General features: G+C 42.5%; 2 protein-coding genes across 3 annotated transcripts in view; one reads left to right on the top strand and one right to left on the bottom strand.

The window, feature by feature from the left end:
- Positions 1–9573: 9573 nt before the first annotated feature.
- On the bottom strand, positions 9574–24996 carry LOC103159787. The gene is made up of 3 exons (XM_027402279.1): positions 24607–24996; positions 12223–12423; positions 9574–12031 (listed from the first exon to the last, which is right to left on the bottom strand). The coding sequence occupies exons 1-3, from the start codon at positions 24994–24996 to the stop codon at positions 11993–11995; spliced, it is 630 nt and encodes a 209-aa protein (XP_027258080.1). The 3' UTR covers positions 9574–11992.
- The window catches only part of Eps15 (epidermal growth factor receptor pathway substrate 15), a 92761-nt gene continuing 90890 nt past the window's right edge, over positions 24870–26740 (top strand). Inside the window, exon 1 of one of the 2 annotated variants that reach the window (XM_027402447.2) lies at positions 24870–25027. In XM_027402447.2, the coding sequence (XP_027258248.1) occupies positions 24995–25027 (33 nt within the window). In that variant the 5' untranslated portion in view covers positions 24870–24994. The remainder of the gene's footprint in view (positions 25028–26740) is intronic. The other variant, XM_027402448.2, reaches the window with a different exon arrangement.

Below are 26740 nucleotides of genomic sequence, written 5' to 3'. Positions count from 1 at the left end.
CCTATCCTGGCACTCGCTCTGGAGACCAGGCTGGCCTCAAACTCACAAAGATCCACCTGCCTCTGCCTCCTGAGTGCTGGGATTAAAGGCATGCACCACCAACCCCCGGCCCCATCCCATGCTTTTAAAAGACATTTTGTGGCCGGGCGTTGGTGGCACATGCCTTTAATCCCAGCACTCGGGAGGCAGAGGCAGGTGGATCTCTGTGAGTTTGAGGCCAGCCTGGTCTACAAGAGCTAGTTCCAGGACAGCCTCCAAAGCCACAGAGAAACCCTGTCAAAAAAAAAAAAAAAAAAAAAAAAAAAAAAAGAAAAAAAAAAAAAAAAAAAGAAAAGACATTTTGTGTTGTGATGGCATTCCCTAAATGCCCCCCAAAAGTACTCATCCTTTAGCCCAGCTGGAATCTCTGGGAAGAGGCAGAAGCAAGTAGACAGAGTGCCACAAAGGGCAGAGGACGGAGGAAGGAAGGGAGAAAGTAGCCTGCCAAAGATCATCCCTCTGTTTCAAGGTCATCTTCTGGCAGGATCAGGGAGGAGTGGCAGGCAGGAAATAGGAGTTCTGCATCCACTTCATGCCTAGTGGGGCCTGGTCCAGCATCCTTGAGCACACGGGTGTTCCTTTTCTGTGCGGTTCAGCTTGCCTTCCAAATCACCCTGTCTTCTTCAGTTTATCTGACAACCTCTCACAAACACAGCACATATCTGCCTATCAGCAAGTTTATTAGCAAGAATCTTGATCTCTTCCTCATCTTTGCGCTCAAGCCCTTCCAGTTCAGGCCAGCCAGTGTGATCTGCTTATCCATCTATGTGCAGAGGACTGGACTGCTTGGCTGGTTCCTCTGTGGGTCCCAAGCCTCCTTCAATCATCAATTTAGGAGCCGCCTCTTCATACTCCCTATCTGCCTTTATTTATTTATTTTTAGACAGGATCTCTCTACACAGCCCTGGCTGGCCTGGAATTCAAAATGTAGACCAAGCCGGCCTGGAACTCACAGAGATTCGCCTGCCTCTGCTTCTGTGGTTTAGAGTCTTTGAGTCAGATTTCAGTAACCTCACGGCCACCAGCAGTGAGGCATTCCTTGGGCATGATCCTGCTTCAGGGCTGGCCGCCTTTCTCTGTCCACCTTCCTCTTGGAGGCACTCCATCCCATCATCTGCCGTGGAGCTTGGGCCTTTCACCTCATTGACTCTGAGATGGAGATCTGAGTCCCCGGGGAAGGGCCAACAGTTTCTCCACCCTGGTTCTGCCTCAGCTCGTTGTCACAGCTGCTTTCAATAGGACTTTTCTTCAAGATACCAACGTTCTCTGGGTGATTTAATACATATATGATTATATTTTTCAAAGTAATTCTTTTCAAAAGATAGATGTTTAGCATAAAAACTTTGGAGTTATGTATGTGTTAAGGGAAAAGGCCCAAAGTTGTCATTTTCCCCAACTCAGAGACAGTTGTACAGTATTTATTATATTGTCTCTAGGTTTTGTGCTCATTTGTTGATTGGTTTGATTTTGTACATGATACTTTGTCATCTTTGGTCTCTGACAATGACACTGAAAATTTCCCCCCTTTCCCACATAGAGGACTAAATTTAGTTTAATTTTTTGTTTGTATATTTTCTTAAAATGTGATTTTGTTTTATATGAATATATTTTTATTTATGTGACATATTTAAATTTCATTTTGTTATTTTCAGTCTTTTCTGTGAGCACTCTTATTATATGTGTGTGTATGATGTGCTTGAGGGGCAAGTCACAGTATGTGTGTGATTCCCAGCACCCACATAGCAGCTCACAACTACCTGTCATTCCAGTTCCAGGGGATGCGGTGCTCCCTTCTGGACTCTGACGGCATTGTGCATGCATAGTGCACAAGCAACCATAGAGGAAAGACACTCAATACATAAAAAATAAATAAGTCTTCTGTGGTGGCACACACCTTTAATCCCAGAACTCTGAGAACAGCTGTGGGGTTCTTTCCACAGCCCTTTGGTGGTGTGTTTTATACTTGTTGAGCGCACACATAGCTACATAATTCTGATGAATAAAATAATACTAGGATATTTTACATTGTTCAGACTGACAATAGGATTCTCAGTCACAAAGTCAGTCTTTTACACAGACAAGCTAACTTTAGACTTCAGATCAAATTCAAAGCAGGCTGGTTGCCCCTGGAGACAATATCTGGTTTCCCCTAAAGACATATACACAAGGTCATTCTCCTTGGGGTTGTTTTGCTGATTCAAAGTTAAAGCTTGAAGCAACTTTAGTCTGCACGTACTCCCCAGCCTCCAGGCTCAGCCAACTGTTTACTTACTGTTTGGGAACCCTCACCAACTTAGAGGTATGTGCAAGGCCACTTGCTCACTGGCTGGTCATTGTGACATTCTTAGCCTGAGAGAAACTATGTGACTTAACACGTGTTATGGGTATGGGTCAGGCTTTGAAAAATGACTTATTATTGTCCAGAGGAGAGGTCAGAGAAGCAGAAGGAGAAGGCAGAGGTAGCAGACAGCAGCAGCGATGCAGAGGAAGAAAGATAGCAGCAAAGTCGAGGCAGAGAGAGAGAAAGTCAGAGCAAAGAGAAGGATGTAGAACTAACTAGGGAGATGCTGCTAAACAGAGCATTGGGAGAAGAGATAGATTTTTTTTAGAGAGGATTTTTCAATATAAAGTAAAGAGAAAGTTACCATCAGAAAGCAACTCTGGTAAGCCTGTCAGTGGCAGAGCACACCTTTAGTCCCAGAATTTGGGAGACAGAGGCAAGAGGCAGAGGCAGGTGGATCTCTGTGAGTTCAGGGCCAGACTGGACTACAAAGCAGAGCTCCAGGATAGCTAGGGCTGTTATACTGTTTCACAGAGAAACCTTGTCTTGAAAAAACAAAACATAACAAAACAAAACAAAAAGAGAGAGAAAGTATCTGTTTCCTTATTTTATTCCCCACAGATAGCAAAGTCTAGCCCTCTCCACATTTGTGGATTTTTTTTTTACATACCCCGGTGCTGACTGGGGGCTGCCCCCCCCCCAATAATCAGCTATAATAGATCAAGAGGGATAGCTCAACTCTGCTGTCTATTCAGATTCTCATTGGCTTCTCATCTGTGGTATAGGATGAGGTGTTTAATGTCTTATTATCAGACAAATTATCTGTCAAATATTCTTTACAGAATGTATGTGTGAATATATGTTGCTGTGATTGGTTTAATAAAGAAGCTGACTGGTCAGCAGCTGAACAGGATAAAGTTAGGCAGGACAGTTAGGCTTGGAGCCGAGACCGGCCGGCATACAACAACAGCCAAACTGAGAATGATGGGAAAAAGAAGGGTGGAGTCAGAAGAGTCACCAGAGACACAAAGAAAAGCAAGATGGACATGCCGTACTGAGAAAATGTACCAAGCTTCGTAACAAAGCATAGATAAGAAATATGGGTTAATTTAAATGTAAGAGTTAGCTAGTAACAAGCCTGAGCTATTGGCTGAGCATTTATAATTAATATTAAGCCTCTGTGTGGCTACTTGGGAGTGGCATATGGGACAGAAACTTACACCTACAATTAGAAAGGAAGGGGAAAGTTAAGCTAATATTTCTAGTTTCAATGACCCACCTTAAGAAATTGAAATTTTTGGTTCAATGACTAATTTCAAGGCAGAAAGGTTGGAGAGAGAAAGTTGGGAGAAGGTCAAAGAGAAACTTGCTTCTGGGATTCTTCCAATGTCCTTCAGTTTAAATTACTTGGCATAACAAAACACTATACTTGGTACTGTTTTATAAGTCTGAATACACCCATCCACTTATTATAGCACCTCCTCCTCCTCCTCCTCCTTCTCCTCCTCTTCCTCTTCCTCCTCTTCCTCCTCCTCCTTTATCCTTCTCCCTTACTCCTCCTTCCAAGGTAGGGTCTTACTCTGCAGCCTAGGCTGGCTTTGAACTTGCAGGAATCCCACCTCAGTCTCCTGAGTGCTGGGAGAAAAGGTGTGAGCCATCATGCTGGCTTTCCTTTTTATATTTATTTATTTACTTACTTTTTAATTATTTATTTATCAATTTTTTGGTTTGTTTTTGTTGTTGGTTTTTTTTTTTTTTTTTTTTTGAAATAGGGTTTCTCTGTGTGTAGTCCTGGCTGTCCTGGAATTCACTATGTAGACCAGGCTAGCCTACAGAGATCCACTTGCCTCTGTCTCCTGAGTGCTGGAATTAAAGGTATGTGCCTCCACCACCTGGCTATCATCCCCATTGTACTTTAAAAAGTTGAGATGTAGAGTCTCCCTAAATTGCCCAGACTGGTCCAGAATTTGCAATACTTCTGCCTCAACTCTGAGAATCTGGAATTATACTACACCAAGATCGTAATACTTTTTTCTTGTGTTGGCAGTCCTTAACTTCAGATTTCTACCAAAGGTTTAAAGGTGTTCCTCTCTCTCACTAGTTTGGAGGAAAACAAATAAACAGACGGACAAACCAATAGTCTAAGCTTGACTCTGAGTCAAGCATCAGTTTATATTAATCCAATCACTACTTCTAAAGTGTTTGAACTCCAAAGAAAACACATGGTACCATTATGAAAAGAAGAAAGAATGGAAACCAAGAAATCATGATACATGTCTACTTCTTATATATTGAACTAACTTTGAGTTAATTCATCTTTATAATAGCTACAATAATATAGTAAAGGGGTAATGCAAAGAGCAAATTATATATCACATATGACTATCCCTCAGATTTGTAACATACCATGCAAAGGTTGTTATTCTTGCATGTGCATGTATTATGCAACATGACTTTCCTTTGTTTATTTGCTGGTATCTACCCACACTTATAGTAGGTGCTTTTCTATCTAGCATTCCTCTTAAATTGTGCTGAGAGTAATGACTGGGTAGGATGTCAGTGTCATGTGTGAGCTGAGTGTTGGCTTCTATCCAGAGTTCTTTTTTTTTTTTTTTTTTTTTTTTTTTTTTGGTTTTTCGAGACAGGGTTTCTCTGTGTAGCTTTGGAGCTGTAACTAGCTCTTCTAGACCAGGCTGGTCTGGAACTCACAGAGATACGCTTGTTTCTGCCTCCCGAGTGCTGGGACTAAAGGCGCGCACCACCACCACCACCACCCGTTATCCAGAGTTCTTAAGTCAGAGCCCAGGGAACTTGTTAATAACTTCTCCAAGCTCCTTGAAGCTGGAAGTTTGATCTAATGGTCTATAACTGAGTCTCATTTCCTTCACTAACTTCAGTTAGATATCTAGGGAGTCAAATTCTCTGGGTTACAATGTTTTTGCCTGAAAAAAAAAAACATAGGAGTGGTGGCTCATGTCTTTAATCTCAGCACTTGGGAGGCAGTTGCAGGTGGATCTCTGTGAGTGCGAGGCCAGCATGGTCTACAAAATAAGTTCCAGGACAGCTGGGGCTGTTACAGAGAGAAACCCTGTCTTGGAAAGAAAAGAAAGAAAGAAAGAAAGAAAGAAAGAAAGAAAGAAAGAAACAAACAAACAAACAAACAAACAGAACTCCAGCTTAGAGTTGTGGTAATATTAAATAAGATCATTGATATAAAGCCTTAGCCTAGGAAAAGATTTCAAGCTCAAATGTAAGTTCAAATTTCCTTTTTTTAATTAAATTTTTACCATGTTTGTTTTTTAATTTTATAAATAATAAAATAATTATTATAAAATATTATTTTATGTGGATAAGTATTTTTATTGCATGTATTTTTTTTTACCATGTACATACCTAGTATCTGTGGAGGCCAGAAGAGAACAATGTATTTCCTGGAACTGGAGTTACAAACAGCTGTGAGCCACCATCTGGGTTCTGGGAATCAAACTTGGGTTCTCTGGGAGAGCAGCCCAGGCTATAAAACTCTGAGCCATCCCTTCAGCTCCAGTTCCAATTTCTTTATTGAACATACACTAACTGGGCATGGTGGCAGTACTGGGGAGGCAGAGGCAAGAAGATCAGAGGTTCATGGCCAGCCTTGACTGCATGAGACCCTATCTGAAAATACCAACCCTAAACAATAAAATAGTAAAAATCACTTTTCTTTCTGCTGTCTCATAACTAACATGAAGGCTTTTGTCAACACTCATGTACATTAATCTTGTTTCCTTGGAAAATAACTATTGTCAGAGAATGCCCTGTGTGTTTAGAATTTAGACCAGGAACATTTGCTAGCAGGACATGGTCTCCTGAGAGAAATCCTGTTCCTTATTGGCAACTGGAGTTAATAATTATACTGCTTCTGACACAGGAAGGATTTAGACTCAGATTAAACTGAAGACAGTGTATACCTACTGGGTTTTCTGGAATAGGGATAAACTATAAACCTCTAAGGAGGACACCACAAATTCTGTAAAATAGCCTCATTTTACAGATAGGGAAGTGGAAAGTGAGAAATGAGTTGACTTGATTGATGTAGGTAACAAAGCTCATCTAGAGATGGCAGACAGGTCAGGTAGCAGGGTGCTTGCCTGGTACACAGGAAATCCTCAGCGATGAAGAGAGAGAAGGGAGGCAGTCCAATGTAAGAATGTTAAAATGGGCATTGGGGTCAGATGGACATAAATTTGGGTTCTAGCATGGACATTTACTAGACCCTGAACTTTGGTCTAGTGACCTAATTTTTAAAATTTCAATTTCTATATGTATTGAGTGGGGAATTATGTTATCTGCTGCACACAGATGTGAGGTTTCGTTTGGAGCACATGATTGGTACTCTATAGACAGTCAGCTACTTAAGAAACCATATGCTAAGAGGCCAGAAGCATCTGTAGTGCTGTCTCTAGGAAGCTCCTGTCCACTGAGCTCCTTCAAAGCAGCTTGCTGTATATTCAACAGCTTATTCTCATAACCCCTTTGCGATGATTCAAAATGAAGGTACCAGGAAGAAAAGGAGGCAGCAAGATACATAGGAGTGGAGAGACCTGACATCTAGTCGGGGCTCTTCTTGGTGTGTGTGTGTGTGTGTGTGTGTGTGTGTGTGTGTGTGTGTGTGTGTGTGTGTGTGTGTGTGTGTCTTGCTCTTTAGAAACATTGTGTAACGATGCAGGGTTACAATTTGTGTTTACTGCCGGGTGGTACTGCCTGGAGGTATTGGCCCAAGCCTTTAATCCCAGCACTCGGGAGGCAGAGGCAGGCAGATCTCTGTGAGTTCCAGGCCAGCCTGGTCTTCAAAGAGAGTTCCAGGACAGTCTCCAAACCCACAGAGAAACCCTGTCTCAAAAAAAAAACAAAAAAAAAAACAAAAAAAAAAACAAAAAACAAACAAACAAAAAAACAATTTGTGTTTACTATTGGTCCTAAGAGTGAAATGGACTCAGAGATGCACTGAATTCTGCTCCAGAGTTCAGTTTTGAGGGAACATGGATGGGCCTTAGGTGAGGCTGGGTTAATAAGTTGCTGCTGTTGTAGCTGCAGCTGAAACTGATGCTCAAATATCAGTTCCCGGTGCCCGCACACTTCCCATTCTTGTGAAAAGCAGGGCTCTGCAGATGATCTCCACCCACATCCTGCCAGAAAACAGCTGCTTGGCCTGGGCCTGAACCCACAGGCAAGTACCCCATGGGCTTGCCAATGACCTACAAATGCATTCTGGCTCCTTGAAAATGAGCTGGGCAAATCAATATTTCTCCCTCAGGAATCTGAATCAGGAAACATGAAACAACTGAGGCAATTAGCAGCAATAAAAAACACAGCTAATAGAATGTAAAGAGAGGGACTATGAGGTGGAGCAACAGTATACATGGGAGGAGATAGAATCTAGGCTATGACAGAATAAAGTGGTCAGGGTTCAGAAACTGTGAGTAAACAGAAGCTATGAAATGGAAAAAGACAGTGTATGTTTATGAAACAAATGCTAGAGTTCCTTCTGTAACAGCAAATGGTGTTGGCCTCTGATACATAAGAGTAATTTGAGGCCAGCCTGGTCCATGGAGCTAGTTCCAAGACAGCCAAGACTAAACAGAGAAACCCTGTCTGGAAAAACAAACAAACAAACAAACAAACAAACAAACAAAAAGAGTGATTCAGATATAGCATTTGTCTCCTAGCACTTAATTTTGGTGGGGAAGAAAAACAAGGCAAGGAAACAAATAAATAATTGCAAATTGCTATGGGCTAAGAAAATAAATACAGGACTAAGACAACCTACTAGGAAGGGACCCAATTAAGGAACAGCCAGGGAAGGCTAGTGGGATGGATCAACTGGGAAAGGTTCTGGCCACCATGCTGGAAGACCTGTGTTTGAGTTTCATCCCCAGAATCCACAAGCTGGAAGAAGAGAACCAACTCCTGAAAGTTGTCCTCTACTCCCAGACTCATACCTGTGGCACTTGAGTTCACTCTTCCTGATAAATAAATAAAGGTTAAAAACAAACATTTTAAAAAAGAAATAGCAAAGGAAGGAAAGCCTCTTTGAGTAGAAACTAAAATGAGGTCTGAGGACAAGAGGGAACCAGCCACATGATGATCAAGGAGAGGAATATTTGAGAGAGAACATATAGTGGCCGTAGGCAGAAAAAAAGCTGGGAGGGAAGGACACATGCGAAGAACAGAGGGAAGGAAAGAAGAGGTGAGTTTGGAGGGGTCACTAGGAAGCATGTCACACAGGATTTTGGTAAGAAATTGAGAGTTTAGTTAGGGTATAATGAGAAGCCATCAAAATATTTGAGACTGGTCAGTGACCTGACCAATATGGTGTGGTAAATAATCTTAAAGGCTAAGGAACTGGACCAGCACGATACTGGGCTCTGTGGATAAAGGTGCTTGCTGAGGAAGGCTGCCAACTTGAGTTCCATCCTTGGGACCAATGTAAAAGTGGAAGAACCAGATCCATAAAGTTGTCTTCTGATCTAAACACACACACACACACACACACACACACACACACACACTATAGCATAGTAAATTTGGGGCCAACCAGGACTATATAGTGAGAACTTGTCAAAAAAGAATATGTATCTTTTAAAAAATATTTATTTATTTTATGTATATGAGTGACCTGTCTTCATGCACACTGGAAGAGGGAATCAGATCCTATTATAGATGGTTGTGAGCTATCATGTGGTTACTGGGAATTGAACTCAAGACCTCTTGAAGAGGAGCCAGTACTCTTAAACACTGAGCCATTTATCCAGCCCCAAGAATATCTTGAAACTGAGTATCAACAGAAACAAATAAACTTAAGTACATGATACAATGGCTTTGAAGGGAAGGAAGACCAATCCATGTTTTTTTGTCTTTTGTTTTTTGTTTTTTGCTTTTTTATGCAGTACTTTCAATATATACACACCTGTACTCTAAAAACAAAGCAAAACTGCCAACAAATCCTGAACCCTATTTAGTGAGTTATTTTGGTAACTGAATCAATGCAGCATTTCTGAAACTTATTTTGTGTGTTACAACATTGAGTAAACAAAGAAAAACATTGGTGTTGTTGGGAGCCAGAGTTGTCCCTGCGGGAAAAGAAAGATGAAAAAAACAAAACAAAACAAAACAAAACAAAAACACCACCACCACCACCATCAAAAAAACTCTAAGGGGCTTAGAATTAGAAGTACCAGTAATACATTCATGATTAAACACAGTTAACTAAATTAAATTGCCATTTCACCCCCAGTTTTGTTTATTAAAAGGGCCTAGAAGCAATTATACATTCAGTAGTGATGAGCATATCTGGTACCCAGATCTTGGTTTCTAAACATCCATTCCCTACCATACAGGAAGTTCTTGGAGAAATGACTGATACTGACTTTCAGAAATAGGCAGTGAAAGTACAAGATGAATCTGGGGACAACTTATTAAGAAAGCAAGGAGTTGCTGTATCAAAAGGATACAGAAGGCAGCTTGAAGGATTTTTTCACTACTCAGCATTGGGACAAGTTCAATAATAAAAAATGCAGTGAAACTGATAGATTATAACCTAGTAAATAAAGAAAGAGTCCACAATTTATACTGATGACAGTATATAAACATAAAAAAATGAGAAAATGGATGGGGAGGCATGGTGCTACACTCTGCAGATGAAGGCTGGAGAGCCGAGACTTGAAGGTCATCCTTGGCTATGTTGTACATTTGAAGCCAGCCAGGGCCCCATGAAATGTGAGGGTAGGGGAGAAAGGAAACTATCTTACTTATAGTAAAATGCCACCTAAAATTGTAAATGAAAAGACAAAATTATAAAGTTTCTGTTACCCAGATGTGGTGGTGCAATCGAAGCACTTGAAAACCAACCATACTTAGGCAGTATTACTGACTGCTCCCCCTCTCAAAAGAAAATATTCATCCAATTACACAAAATCGAGAGACAAACTCCAGTAGGGTTTTCTGACACCGGGCAAGTATGGGGGTGTGGCGGTGCTTGCCTATAATCTCAGCATTTGGGAGACAGGGGCAGGACAATTGAAAGCTCAAGGTAACACTGTCTCAAAGACACAAAAGTTGATACAATTTGAAAATGTGACTCATGAATAATAATGGAAGACTGAAGACTTACTCTATATAAAGACCTACTGAAAGAAGACTGAGGCGTCACTGTTTAAATGCTATGCACGATGTGGGTTGGGCACTCAATCAGAGACTAGGTGAGGTTTGGACTGCTAATAGAACATTAGTGGGCCAATTAGTAAACTTTGAATAAGTGTTTTAGCTTGTTTGTCTGTTGCTGTGACAAAAGACCAACTAAAAACAGCGTGGGGGAGGAAGTGGTCTGCTTCAGCTTACAGGTCACACAGCCCATTACTGAGGGAACTCAGGGCAGGAGTGTGAGACAGGGACCTGAAGCAGACACCACGAAGGAGATGTGCTTTTTGGCTCTCTTTCTCTCCTTTTCTCAGCTAATGTTCAAAAACTTAAAAACAAGTTAAACGTTTTCCTATTCCAAGAGGGAAAAACCAGGCACAATCAGATCAAAGCAAACCCAAAATGCAACAGTGAAAACTACTTAGCCTCTAACATCTGGGAGTCAACTCGAGATTTTTTGGGCCTCAAAGATCTTGGGCAGTCCTAGTTCTTCAGCTCTGACATCAGCAGCACACATAGCTTGTCTTGTAGGCTCAGACTTGCTCCAAGCCTGCTGCTATCCTGGGCCAGGGGTGTCATCCTATGGTCCTTTGACTACTGCCTTCCCTGCTCTCTTCAGGGATTCTGACACTTCTGCTTCCTGATGTCAGGCTCCAACTTCTCTCCATGACCTCCCCCGAGCCCAGGCCAGGAGTTCTCACTGCAACTGAGGATGCACCTTTACCGGTGGCCTCTCCTGGCCTCTTTCACTGATATTGAGACCCTGTCTCACAGTAACAAGCCTCAGCTGCTCTCCATTAACCCTTCATGCTTTCAAAGCGAGTACCATGCGGGTAACTCTTACACATTGTTTTCCAAGTTCTACTGCAAGCTTGATATGCAGCCTTGGTCCCCAACTAGACCCGAGATTCTGTGTTACCATGAGGAAATACTTCCTAGAAGATTTCACTTCAGTGATGCTTATTAATCACAGATGATTTTCCAGCCCCAGCTTACTAGCATCCATTGTCCCTTTAAAGGAAAGGTTTCACTTCTACTTTTTTTTTTTTTTTTTTTTTTTTTTTTGGACATGGTCTGTCTATGTAGCCCCAACTGGAACTCACAGAGATCTGCCTGCCCCTGTCTTCTGCTGAGAGCATAGACTTGCACCACTATGCCCAGCTGATTCCACAGCTTCTTAACTCAAATATATCACATGAACATGCATGATAAAATCTCTGGGGCAGTCTCAAACTTCCCTCCAAAATTTCACAAACCAGGTCTCCATCATCTGCTTTTCCTTTGACATTCTTACTTTCCATGGCTTTTCCAGACCAAAAATCCTTTCACAATCTTTCTTCAGAACAACATGGTTGGGTCCATCACAGCAAGATCCCACTCTCTAGAACCAGTTTTTGTCCTTGTTTGGTTTCTTTTGCTGTGATAAATGCTATGATGACCAAAAATCAACTTGTAGGTGGAAAGTGTTTACTTCAGCTTACAGGTCACAGTCCATCACAGAGGGAACTCAGGGCTGGAGTGCAAGGCAGGAACCTGAAGCAGAGACAGACACAGTGACCACCAAGGAAAGGTACTTACCGGCTTGATTTTTACCAGTTTGCTTTTCCTTGGCTTGCTCAGCTACCCTTCTCATGTAGCTCAAGCCCATCTGCTTAGAGATAGGGCTGAGTATAGTCCCCTCCCCACATCAATCAGCAATAAAGGAAATACTCCCACAGACTTACCCACAGGCCAGTCTGATGGAGGCAATTCTTCAACAGAGATTCCCTCTTCCCAGGTATGTGTAGGTTTATGCCAAGTTGACAAAAACTAGGCAGTACAATAAGGCTGTGCATCATTGTAACCATTTTAAATTTTCTGAATTTGATCATAATTTTAGGTGGTTCTATAGACATATGAAAGTCTTTGTTCTTAGAAAATACAAACTGAAAAAAAGAGACAAATAGGAATGAGGATATGGGTCAGTTGGTACAGTGTTTGCTTAGCATGCACAAAGCTCTGTGAATTATCCTCAGCACTGCATTAAATGGTGTGTACTGGGCATCCCAATATTCTAGAGATGGAGGAAGGAGGATCAGAGCTTCAAAGCCATCTTCAGCAACATAGCAAGTTCAAGGGCCACTCTGGACTACAGTAGACCCTGCCTGGAACAAACAAAATAAAAAACACAGCAACAAAAAGAGAATACACACTGAGGGCTGGAGTGCAACTCAGTAGCAGAATGCTTGCCAGCAAGCACAAAGCCCTGGGTTCAATTCCCAGCATCACCACAACAAAGAGAGAAAAAAAAAGTAGCCATGAGGGGAAGCAAAGAAATGGACCCAGAGGGAGAGTCAATGGTCATAGAATGGTAAAATAGCTCTCTAAAGGTAGGAGATGCTATCTGGATTTCATGGCATTCTATTACCTCTATGATCCCAGATATAGACAGGCTGATGGAGGAGAATCACAATTTAAAGCCATAGAAAAAAAACCAAGATCCTACCCCCTTCACAAGATAGAAGGTACATAGATACTAAGACAGGTTTGATCATTATGAAAACCAGGTTGTTTATTTTATTTTATTTTTTTTTTTGAGACAGGGTTTCTCTGTGTAGCTTTAGAGCCTATCCTGGCACTCACCCTGTAGACCAGGCTGGCCTGGAACTCACAGAGATCCGCCTGCCTCTGCCTCCTGAGTGCTGGGATTAAAGGTGTGTGCCACCAGCACCCAGCTGAAAACCAGGTTGTTCTCAGCCCTTTCTTTCCTCCCTTCTTTTGTCTTTCCTCTTTTCCTCCTCCTCCTCCTCCTCTGCCTCCTCCTCCTCCTCCTCCTCCTCCTCCTCCTCTTCTTTCTCCTCCTCCTCCTTGTCTTCTGGATGTACTGTCTCTGTGTGTGCATGTTTGGGTACATATGTGTTTACCTGTGATAGACTGGCCATTGTGGGACCCCCTCCCGACCTTGGCTTCCTGGCACTGAGATTACAGCTGCAGATCACTGTGCCTGGCTTTCAAGTAGGTTCTGAGGATCCAGACTGGGTCCTCATGCTTGCACAACAAGCACCTTATCACTGAGGCATCTGTCTCCTCAACTCCTTTTCTTTTAAGAAGTGCCTCATCAGGCCCAATCTGGCCTTGAACTGAACTCTTTATGTAGGGAGGATGATCTTGAATTACTGTAGATCTTTCTATCTTCTTCCTCCCAAATACTGGAATACAGTACAAGCATGTACTGCCAAGTCAATCAAGCCTTCTTTGAGAGAGGGGGAGGGGGAGAAAGAGCCCTCAGGTCCTTTGATTTGTCTGTATATGGACACCATTAGGTCTTTTGAAGGTATAGTTTATGTTGTGAAACCAGAAGACATTTGGGCCACCACCACTTGAGGGCAGTACTAAATGATGCTGCATCTTTCTGGTTGGTGGTTTTATTGTTTCATCTGCTGCAACAGCACAATCAGGACAACTAGAAAATGCTAGTGAGGGCTAGGGATGTGGCTCAGTTGGTAGAGTGCTTGCCTAGCATGACTGAAGCCTGTATTACAGTGCAGGCTGGTGCATGCCTGTAATCCTAGTGCTTGGGAAATAGAGGCAGGAATATCAGAAGTTCGAGGTCATCCTCAGCCACATACTGAGTTCAATGTCATTCTGGGCTACAGAGGAAGACCCTATCTAAAAAACAAAACTAGAAAAGAAAATCCCAATGTTGCCTAGGAATTATGCTACATTGACAAGTCCATCTGCTTTTCCTAAACACTTGTTGCATAATTGTTCTCAAGATTTTTCATTTTTCATGTTTTATTCTCATTTTTTTCATGCTCCCCACCCCATGTTTTCTTCTCAAAGCTTATGGCATTTTTTCACTCCTCATTTTTTTTTCATGTTATATTATGAACCACTACTCCATGCTTTTTAAATTCATGATACAAAATAATGGGTCTCATTACACACTTCATTCTCTTTTACTGTTAAATAACATTTCATGGTATGAAAACATACAGGTATTTTTTAATGGGTGTGGGGGTGTATGCCTATAATCCAAGAAAGTACTTGGGAAGGAAATGAGTTCAAGGTTGCCCTCAGCTCTATTATTATTATTATTATTATTATTATTATTATTATTATTATTATAGGTCAGCCTGGAATACATGAGACTTGTCTCAAACAAAGCAACCCCCCACACACAGCTACTCACAAGTCAGTGGGCAATTGACAACTATGAATTATGACGATGAATTATGAGCATTCCTAAACAAGCTTTTGTGCAGACAAAGTTTTGATTCTTTTGGCTATTTACCCAAGAGTAGGGTTGTTTGGGCATATGTTAACTCTCTGTGTAACTTTTTAAGGAACTGAAAAAGTGTTCTCTATTGACTGTACCATTTTACATCTTCACCAGCAACATGTGAGGATTCTAGTTTCTTTTAAAAACTATTTAAAAAAAAAAAAGCTATTTTAGCCAGGCAGTGGTGGTGCATGCCTTTAATCTCAGCACTTGGGAGGCAGAGGCAGGCAGATCCCTGTGAGTTCAAGGCCAGCCTGGTCTATAGGGTGAGTTCTAGGACAACTATGGCTATTACACAGAGAAACCTTGTCTTGTAAAACTAAAAACAAAACAAAACAAAAAACCAACTCAACAACAAAAAAACTATTTTATTCATGTATTAATGCTGTACAGGAGTGTGTGTGCTCAAATGTGTATGCCTGTGGAGGTCAGAAGACAACTTCCAGAAGTGCTGGGGATGGAATTCAGAGCTTTGTGCATGATAGGCAAGCACCCTAGCAACTGAACTATACCCTAGCCCTGTTAATTAAAAATATTACATTTTAAAGTGTGTGTGTGTGTGTGTGTGTGTGTGTGTGTGTGTGAGAGAGAGAGAGAGAGAGAGAGAGAGAGAGAGAGAGAGAGAGAGAGAGAGCGCACATGTACACAGGCAAGGGATAAACTATGGGTGTAGGTTCCCCCCTTGCAACATGTGGGGTTAGACTTGGCAACAGGCACCTGGACTTTTGTATTTTATGTCTGTGTCCTGCTAGTTTGCTGAAAGTGTCTATCAAATCTAATGGGGAAAAAAAAAAGGCCCCTTAGGGTCGCTCAGGTGTAGGACCATGCAGTCTGTAACCAGGGATTCTTTGACTTCTGCCTTCCTTGCATGTATCCCATTTCTTTCTTTCTTTTACAGTGCTGCTTTCACTAACACATGAGGCACTGTATGGAATAAGAGTGAAGAGTGTAAGCACCCTTGTCACATTCGTTGTTTTAGTGGACATGTTTTCAGTTTTTCCCCCATTTTGTATAATCTTGCTTATTATATATGTCTGACATAGCTATGTATGTTGAATTTTTTTTTTTTTTGGTTTTTTCAAGGCAGGGTTTTCCTGTGGCTTTGGAGGCTGTCCTGGAACTAGCTCTGGTAGACCAGGCTGGTCTCGAATTCTCAGAGATCCGCCTGCCTCTGCCTGCTGAGTGCTGGGATTAAAGGTGTGCGCCACCAACGCCTGGCATATGTTGAACTTTTATTACTATTTTGTTCAGGGATTTTATTATAAGGAGATACTGAACATTGTCAAAGGTCATCTTTGCAACTATTCTGACTATATGACTTGTATTCTTTTGTTTGTTTTTGTTTTTTGAGACAGGGTTTCTCTGTGTAACAATCCTGGTTGTCCTGGAACTCACTTTGTAGACCAGGCTGTCCTCGAACTCACAGAGATCCACCTGCCTCTGCCTCCCGAGGGCTGGGATTAAAGGTGTGCACCACCATCACCTGGTGTGACGTCTATTCTTAGTGCCTATTTATGTGCTGTATTACATTTATCTACTTATTTTTAAATTTTGTTCATTTGAGACAGAGCCTCATGAAGCTCATGCTTGCCTCTCATTAACTGTGTAGCCAAAGATGACCTTGAACTCCTCACCCTACTGCTTCCACCTCCCAAGTACCAGAATCACAGATGTGTCTTACTACTCCTGGCTTTATTTGGATTGTTTTTGAGACTGAGTCTCATGAAGTTTAGTCTGGCCTGAAACTCTCTACATAACTGTGGATGGCTTTGAATTCCTTTTCCTCATCTTCCTGTCTCTACCCGTCAGGTGTTGAAATTATATGTGCGCCACCATGTCCAGCTGAACTGGTTTATTCTAATAACGTGTGTGTGTGTGTGTGTGTGTGTGTGTGTGTGTGTGTGTGTGATATTACATGCTTGTGTGTTCATCTGTGTGTGGGTGTATGTGTGTGTGCATGTGGACTAGAAGTTGATTTCAGCTGTCTTCCTCAGCTGTGCTCCACTTATTTTTTAAGTTAGCTTTATTATATGTGTGTCCACCTTAACATAGAAAGTGTAAGCCCCGGGATCAGGGAGAGACCTCGTCTCAAAGGAATAGGTGGAACATGACAAAGGAGGACACCCCCTAGCTTCTGTGCACCAGCACATACATTTGCCCATACACTCACGGAGTCAGACAGACAGATACATCTTTTAAAAGGAACTATATTTGTCAATTCGAGCAACATAAGGCAGTAGGTATCCTTTTTGCTCCCAGTGGTGATTTTTGCTTATCTGGTTTAATTTTAATAAACCAGAATCACTAGAGACCCAATTCTCTAAAGTCTGTCCCAGCTTATTCCTGATTCTGTCTGGGTGATTTTCTAGCTCCTCTTTTATCCTCTGCTAGTTCTTTTCTCTTCCATATATATATTCTACATTTCATTTTACCAAACATCTCAGTGTAGCCAGATATTTGCTCTTCTGTACTTTGTAGACATGTCCTTTACCTCCAAAGACTTGGCCCCCACTGTAAAGCATGCATTAAGTGGTTAATGAGAAGACCCTGTTTATTACTTTAAAATGTTTATTTTTTTATGAATGAGCCTTTTGCCTGCATGTATGTCTGCACATCATGGGCACGAAGTGTCTTTGGAGGTCAGAAGACAGTGTGTCAGATCCCCCTGAGACTGGAATCCATTGTAGGGATTGTCAGGATCTAACCTGGGTCCTCTGGCTGAGCCATTGCTCCAGCCCCGGGTTTTTTTTTTTGTTTGTTTGTTTGTTTGTGTGTGTGTGTTTGTTTGTTTAAGGATTTGTTTATTTTATGTGTATGAATGTTTTGTATGCACATGTATGTACCACGTACACCCGTGGAGGCCAGAAGAGGGTATCAGGTCCTTTGGAAATGGAGTTACAGGTGTCTATGAGCTACCTGATGTGGGTGCTAGGAATCAAACTTGGGTCCTCTGCAAGAGCAGTAAATAAATGTTCTTATCAGTTGAGCCATCTCTCAAGGCCTCTCCCTCTACCCTGTAGGTTTTAAATAGGGAGTATATAAGATCAGAATTACATTTTTAGAAGATTATGGTATGGCGATAAGCATGAGCACAGAAGGGGCATTAGTTAAGATGCTGGTCCAGGAGAAAGAAGGCAGCTAGGGAAGAGGGAGAAGCTCCAGATATGGATGGACTGTGAAAATCAAGTTAGAACTTTGAATATTGGAGATTTAGTCACCAGAATTTGCTGACGGACTGGGCTTAGGTTGTGAGAGAAAGCATAGAATTCCAGGGAGAAAAGAATCAGGAGCCTGGACAAAGCATCCTCTATCTGATTTCTAATGTGAGATATTCAATATACAGTCATGGCTTTAAGTAAGACACAACAGCGATTATGTCTTTAAAAGATCTTTGACTGAAAGATCCCTCCCTCCCTCCCTCCCTCCCTCCCTCCCTCCCTTCCTTCCTTCCTTCCTTCCTTCCTTCCTTCCTTCCCCCCTCTCTCTTTTTAAGACAGAGTCATTGGCTGACTTTGAACTCTATGTCACTGAGGATGAGTGCTTGAACTTCTGATTGTCCACCTCCCAATTGCTGGGATTATAGGTATATACCACTATGCCCAATTTCATATAGTTCCTGTGATCCCACCTGGGGGCTTCATGCATGCTAAACAAGCACTCTACCAACTGAGCTACCTCTCCAGCCCTCTTCAAACTTTTGCCCTCAACACTTTAAGCTTTTGTTGATTCTCATGTGTCCTACTTTGGAGCCCAAAGCTGGAAAGCTAGACAGCTTTGTTCTGTTTGTAGCCTGTCCTCTGACGTGCCTTGTGATTGAAGACAAGCTTCTTCATTTGATGGTGTCTCACCATTCACACATGTTGAGCAGGGCTAGTAATTACTTATGGAGAAAAAGCTTTGAAATCTGTAGATGAAAGGACCTGCAGCCACGAGTACAAATATTTTCTTTCCCAGGGTACTCTTTTTGATTTCTTGTGGTTTCCAGGACCTTACATAAGAGAGGGAAATGAAAGGAAGGAAATAGGGCAAGCATAAAACTGTAGTTGCTTTCTCACTAAGAGCCAATGTCACTTTGGGTACAACAACTGAATAATTTCCCTTACTCTAGAGTATTCAATAAATATTACCAATAGATGAAAAAATTATGGAAAAAAATCATTAAGTAGGCTTTTGAAAATCTTAAAAAAATGATTGTTGTTGTTTTTGTTTTTTTTAGTTCAAGTTACTCAAATCTTGAATATTCTCCAGTAGGCAAGAAAGCTAATACTAACGAATACAGGGTCTGCTGCAGGCTAGGCACCAGGCTTTTTACATGTAAGCTTAATTAGCATAATATTATAATCAAATAGGTATATGACCTTCAATTTGCAGAGGAGGCAACCATGGCTTAGTATCACTTACTGACTTGCCCAAAATTATAAAAATAAGTTATAGATCAAAGAATGACCTGGTTGGGTTTTCCCAGCTCTAAATTCAGGAGCTCCCAGGACATCCCATTGTACTGAAGTATTGGTGATAACAATTTTGAATTGTCTTATGACACCCTGGGCATCTATGGCACTTAACAGTCTTTTACTCTTTGTCCTTTTCATGGCTCAGATCCTGGTACAGGGGCAGTTATTTGAGTAGCACAATTGCTATTATTGTATAGTCTCACACATTCTTTTTGCCTTGGGTAATTGTGAACAATGCTGAGCTATACTTATGAAGCTGGCAGCTAGGAAGCATGAGCTCTGCATTACCATTATAATCGTAGTACAACTTTGTTTTAAAATGTAGCAACCTTTATGTGGAAGGCCTTTCACAAAGATTCATGTATATAGACCACCAGCTCTTTGTATATTCAGAGTTCCTCACAGCCTCCCCTTATAGTTTCAATTATCCTGCTTTTCTCAGCTTTATAGATGCTGACATCAGAAATGTGTAGTGTTCATGAAGGCTGATATGACAACTGCTTTCAAAAGTTGGGAAGCAAAGAAGCAGAAGTAGTAAGGATTTCTTTTAAGGATAGGTTCAGGAACAGAAAACTTAGAATAGCATAGGGAGGTGACCAATGGTAAAGATGTCTGTGATTTAAGAGCTCCTCTTCAAGCACCCCAAGTTTAGGCTTATCACAAATCTGTGTTTCACGTTCAATTTTCTAGGCTCAGAATTCCAGTTTATGTAGTCTTCTTGGGGGCTATTTCTCTAGGATGCTAACAAGACATGTTATTAAAGAAATCAGGTTTGAACCAGAAGACCCATGAATTATGAATTTGAACAAGTTTCTCTTTTGTACAGTAAGGTAAAAACATTCCTTATCAGGTTGCTGTAAAAACAAGTTTGGTTCTTAGTACCCAGATTATAGTCATCAGATACAACTTTAGTTCTTAGGGAACACCTACCTACCTTTTAATGACAGGGATACATGCATTAGGTGTTCAAGACAGCTCCTCCACCTTCTTGTAACTAATATAGCTAGAAAACAAGTTAGTAATTAGACGGTTGACAGAAAAGTAGGGAGTAAGTAATAACCTTACATAATGGCATTGCATAAATATCATTTACTGAAGATACATAGAGTTCAGGCCAATCTCTTTCATAGGCCATTTATGAATGATATCTAATTTTTATACCATCTGTACAAAGTGGTTATTGTGATATCAGAAGTATACACCAGGAATTTGAAGCTTAGAGCCTGAGAGACATTAAGCTGCCCTAAAAAATAAGTCTTTTTTGTCTGCTCTATGTAGCTCATTCCTGTTACAATGAATTAGATCATAATATATCTTCCATTAGCTATATTTTGTCTTCCTAAAATAGATTTGGGATGTGACCCAGAGCTTTGATGAGATCTGGGACACACATTTGCAAATTATCATTGGAATGGCATTTAAAAAACCCATTCTCAGAAGTTGTAGGCATTAGTGCTATCCCTACAGACCTGCTCCCATCTCCTACTACATGCTAGTAATTGAAACCAGAGCTCATGAGTGGAGAAGCCACTATAAATTATTGGTGCTCCCAAAGGGACTTGGAGCAATTCCTATATAATGAATTTAAGGCAGTCTTCCTTTCTTAGGTGTTCCTTCCTTCTCTTCTTTTCTAGCCTCCCCTCCTTTCTTCATTTTTTCTTTTAGATGGAATCAATACTACTTATCTATATCCTCAGACCATGTGTTTTCTTACATGAAGACCCAAACTGCTTATGTGACAGTATGTTTGTAGGGGACAAGGTTGATGCAGGGTATCTTCTTTCGTTACCCTCTACCTTATTTCTGAGAGAAGGTGCCTCACTGAGTTGGAGTGCAACCATTTCTCTGGACTGGCTGGTCATCAAGCCCTTGGGGTCCTCCTGGATTTGTTTTTCCAGTGATAGGATTATAGGTGCATGCATGCCACTTCACTTGCCTTTTTTTTCTCTCTCTCTCTCTTTTTGAATGGGTGGTGAGGATCAAATTCAGGGTATTTTTTTTAAAGATTTTATTTATTATGTATACAACATTCTGCCTCCATGTATGCCTGCATGCCATAAGAGGGCATCAGATCTCATTACGGATGGCTGTGAACCACCATGTGGTTGCTGGGAATTGAACTCATGACCTCTGGAAGAGCAGCCAGTGCTTTTAACCTCTGAGCCATCTCTCCAGCCCCAAATTCAGGTTTTCATGCTTGCACTTTGCCAACTGAGCTGTCTTCCTAGCCTCTCAATGTTCTTATCTGTGAAATGGAGATAAATTGAAGACACAGGTAAGTATACCTGAGATGGCATGTTTAGTATAGTTCAACAAACTTTTATAAGGTACCTGTTAGATATTAAGAGTTCATTGTGCTGTATTTTGCAAATAAAGACACAATTGTTAAAGCAGTACAATATAAATATGAGGTTTCATTTTTTTTTTTTACTTAAAGCAAATGCAGAATAATAGTTCCCTTTATTCCATTAACATGCTATGGTGTGAATGTGAAGGTCAGAGAACAACTTTTATGGGTTCTTTCCTTCCAGCTATTCTCAAACACAAAATGTTCTATGGCTTTCAGATTTCTGAACTTAATTTGTGTATCTTCAACCTTAAGCATTTTTCATATATCACTTCATAGCCCTCCTAAAGTCTATAACTACTAAGTGATTCCCTGACTACACCCCAATGATTCTGAAGCCTAAGTTTTGACTATTTTGACATAACAACTGCTTTAACTATTAACCATATAACCTTGGGCAAATTGCTTGACCTCTGTGACACTGAGTACCTCATTTGTGAAGTGAGTGTGACAATTGCTTCCTTTTAGAGGGTGGTGTGTGTGTGTGTGTGTGTGTGTGTGTGTGTGTGTGTGTGTGTGTGTGTGAAGTTCAAACGCATTAATGTAAAGTAGAACATGCCAAAAGAAGCATCAGTTGGGTTATAGTTTATGTTTCAAAGTAGGATAGTTCCTCCTCTTCTCCCTTGAGTTAAAAGGAATAATAGCAAAAAGAGGTCAAAGGAGACACTCCTGACTAAGTGGTTGCTCATCAGACCTGCATAACTTGCTCTCTAAGGCTGGGCCAAGTCAGAGGAATCTGGGTAGTCAGGAATTCTTGAGGCCTTTTTGGTTTTTGTCTGTGATGGAAAAAGTCTAGAAACAGTGGATAGCCAGATCTTGGGTCTTTCCAGTTGTCTCAGTATATTGAGGAATTCTATTATAATAACAGTTGTTGGCATGATAGAACTGTGGCTCTCACAACTGGGATTTTTGGGATTTGTCCTGGAAACAACCATGACCGAGAAAGGAACAACAATCTGGGCAAATACACAACTGAGGCTGGGTACTTCTAACTGTGCTCTAAGCTCATGTGTGAGGGAGATGCAGTAGTGAGTCAGTCTTTCAGGATTTTACAGGCCAGTGTGACGAAGACAGGCCTTGAACTAACTCTTATAACAAGGTAGAGGATGTGGCCTGTGAAGCAGTTTAGTAGATAAGGGCAATGGCTGCCAAGACTGCCAGCCTTAGTTCCATCCCTGAGACCCCCATGATGGAAGGAGACACTGTACCTTACCCCAATTCACACACACACACACACACACACACACACACACACACACACACACACCTCAATTGAAAAGGCAGAGTATAAAAGTCACTCAGAGTAACTACAAGGTAGTGCGCAGACTTCCTAGAAGGCTTCCTGAAGTAGGCTGCACACAAACTGAGTGTACTGACTAGTTTTACATTAATATGACACAAATAGAGTTATCTGAAAAGAGGGAACCTCAATTGAGAAAATGCCTCTGTAAAATCTCACTGTACGGCATTTTCTTAATTAGGAGAGGACCCATCTCTGGGCTGGCAGTCCTGGGTTCTAGAAGAAAGCAGGCTGAGCAAGCCATGATGAGCAAACCAGTAAGCAGCACCCCTCCGTGGTCTTTGAATCAGCTCCTGCTTCCAGGTTCCTGCCCTGTTTGAGTTCCTGTCTTGACTTCCTTCAATAATGAACAACAATATGGAAGTCTAAGTCAAATAAATCCTTTCTTCCCTAACTTACTTTTTGGTCATGGTGTTTCATCATAGCAATAGTAACCCTAACTAAGTACACTGAGCCTTTGCAGATAAAAATTTCAAGTAAGTGGTTGATTGTCACATTAAAGGTGATAACATGAGACAGTGTAAGGTATATTATGTTTAATATATGCAAGGCAAAGTCCTTTATTAAGCATATACTATAATGTTATGATGTTAAAATACATATATATATACATATATATATATATTATTTATATATATATATATATATATATATATATCCCTCTTGTAACCGAGGAGCTCTTGGTCTGGGGGAAGGGGTATACACTTAAGTAAACAAGTCCTTAGGGGGATGCTTACTTCCTCCTGTAGAGAGGTTAACAAAACAGTGTGTACACTGGTTTGGAGAGGAGATACCTTGCCAAGAAGTGAATTTGGGATGGGACCAGGGCTTTGTGCACACAGGTACCACTGAACTGCACTGTGGTCCTACACATTTGTTTTTAAGTGAACACTCTAAGAGAGAAAGGTAGCAGACAAGGGAAGTAGTCTTGTCCTGCTCCCCAGATTTTGGCTTTAGGAGGAAAGGATTTATTACTTGCCTTCATTTTCAACATGACAGCAGGTAGAAAGGCCTTGGAGTTAAACTGTAATCTGGCTTTTTAGTCAGATGTTTGACTTCAGGTAAGATAATTTCTTTTTTTGGAGGGGTGTTCCTTTTTTTTTTTTTTTAAATTTCAGACAGGGTCGTATGTATCACCTATGTATCCTTGGCTGTTCTGGAACTCACTATGTAGACCAGGACTGTTGGGAAGCTCACAGAGATGTGCCACCATGCCCAGCTGGGTTTCATCTTCCTCATTTGTATAGTTTTTTTTTTTTTTTCTGTTTCAAATCCTCTAGTCACGCAATTAAAAAAGAAAGAAAGAAAGAAAGAAAAGAAAAGAAAAGAAAAGAAAAAAGCCGGGTGGTGGTGAGGCAGAGGCAGGCATACCTCTGTGAGTTTGAGGCCAGCCTGGCCTACAAAGCAAGTTACAGGATAGCAGGACTACACGGAGAAAAACCTGTCTTGAAAAACAAAAACACAAACAACAACAACAACAAAAACAACAAAAGGGCTTTTAGGACTGGAGTGGTAGCGCACACCTTTAATCCCAGCACTCTGGAGGCAGAGGCAGGTGGATCTCTGTGAGTTCGAAGCCAGCTTGAGGCTACATAGAGACACCATGTCTCAAAAGCAAGCAAACAAAAAATTAAAGCATTTAGTGCAGAGCCAATCGCACATAAATTAGTATAGTTTAATATTATTATTGCTAAACCATTGCTATCATTACTTAGTACCATTACTCTCGTAGTTCCCACAACCCACCTGGACCTGGGTATATTTTCCCGCACTTTTCAGGAACAGCAGCCCAGAAAGGTAGGCGTTTTGTCTCAACTTCTCAGGTCTCTGTGGGGGCCGCCTCCGCCGCCAGTCCGCCCGGTGCGCCATCCGCACCGGGTTTTCCAGGGCGGCCGGGGTCAGGGCCTGGTTCCGCGCCCCAGACACCCGCGCCGGGCTTTGCGCGCCGCCGCGGCCTGTGGGGCGGGGCGGCGGCGGGGCGGGGCGGGGCGGGGCGGCGTGAGGAGGGAAGTTGTCGAAGTTCGGGGAGACGCCCGGCCGCCGGCCTCGCCTACGGCCTGTCCCTCCGCCTCCTTCCCGCCCCGGGCCCCCGTCCGCCCGTCCTTCCTTCTTCCCGTGGCATGATGGAAACACCATGGCTGCGGCAGCCCAGCTCTCCCTGACACAGGTAACGCCGCCCGCCGGTCCGCCCGGGTCGACCCGCCGGGTTTCCCCAGCCCTCCCCACCGCTCTCGCGCTGGCGCGGCGGCGCCCCGGGGCGCGCTCGGCGGAGCGCGTGAGGAGCGCGGGCGCGCCCCCGCCCCGAGGCGCGGCCGCCGCGCCCCGCCCGGGTCGCCGGGCGCACGGCTCCGCCCCGCGCGGCTCCCACCCTGCCGCCTCCGCGGGTCTCCGCTCCGCTCCCCTCCCGGTCCCGTCAGCGCTCACGCTCTCGGGAAGTTTCTCTGCGGGCCTGACGGCCGCCAGGTGAACTCCCGTAGGGCTCGCGCAGTGCGAGGCTCGCCCTCGGCGGAGCGGGGTTCCCTCAGCTTTGCTCGGCTTTGGCGTGCGGGAGTGACCGCTGCCGAGATCCCCCCGGCTCCCCGAGTCATCCTCGCTTCCAGAAGTCGCAGCCTGCCCAGGTACTTGCCCCACTCGCGCCTCTCCCTCCTGGCAGGTTAACTTCTGCTCAGATCCCCTTGCAGACTTTCCCACCCGTGCGGGGCAGTCTCGGATCGCCGACCCAGTGGGTAACAGCGCCAGCCTTCAGCAGGTGGGGTGGCCCTGTCCTTCGCCGTCTGGGATCCCCCGGGGGACATAACTTTGTCCTAGGACGATTTCATCCAAAAGCTGTTTTCGATCTCTCTGAATCGCTCCCCCGTCTCGCTATTTCGTCCCCCCCCACCCCCGTTTTCCTTCATAGTCAAGTCCTAGAGTTTCATAGGGAACTCTTGAACATATTCACTCAGGAGAGCCGGAGTTCTCCGTTTCTTTAAACCCAAGAGCAATCCGACATCCAGGAGAGTGAGGTGCCATACACCTGCCATTCCATCCATCTTAACTGCCCAGAAGTTTGTCCTCCCCAGAGCTGGTAACTGCCCACCTCAGCTTTACAGCCTGCCCTGTGATAGCTCCCTTCCATCTTGTCTCTTCGGCCTAGATTTACTTGACTTAAGCTAAAGTTTTTACACTAAGGTAGGGCATGTGTTTGGACAGTAGACTCTTACTGTGTTACGATGAAGGAGTCTTATGATTTTTTCTTTTTCTTTTCCCCCTAGCATTTTTGGATAGAAAAGAAAAAAAGTATCTTCCCTAGGGACCAGGATGGAGATTTTACTTACTTTGAGACAGGGTTTCATGTAGACCAGGCTGTCCTTGAACTCAGTGAGTAGTCAAGAATAAATTGAATTTTGGCTCATTCTGCCTCCATTTCCCAAGTGCTGGGATTATAGGCTGGGCCACTATACTAAGTTTATTTATTGCTAGGGATCAAACCCAGGACTTCATGACGGCTAGGCAGGTACTCTACCAACTAAGCCACATGCCCAGAAAAAGTGATTATATATATTATATATAATATATATAGTCTCTGTCTCCGTGCCCCCCCCCACACATCTCTTCAGGTAAAAGAGTTTCAGTGTACAGGAATAGCCTCACAAACCTCACTGCACATTTATTTCCTGTGGGTCATTATGTTTTGATCAGCAGATAACAGGGAAAACTTTTAAGATAGAGCCTTTAACTGGTCTAGTCTTGGTCATTAATCTGTTTGGAACGATCATTCTGAAACTCAAATTTGGGGAATGGAAACATTGACTTTTGGGTGTTGACTTTCTTAGTCTAGTTAGTGACCTGCCTTAAACATGATCTCTGTTGGCAGTCTGTTCTGACTCTGTTGGCTAAT

The sequence above is a fragment of the Cricetulus griseus genome, chromosome 2 (genome assembly GCF_003668045.3).
Source record: "Cricetulus griseus strain 17A/GY chromosome 2, alternate assembly CriGri-PICRH-1.0, whole genome shotgun sequence".
NCBI classification, from domain to species: domain Eukaryota; kingdom Metazoa; phylum Chordata; class Mammalia; order Rodentia; family Cricetidae; genus Cricetulus; species Cricetulus griseus.
This window is presented reverse-complemented; position numbering and strand designations above follow the sequence as displayed.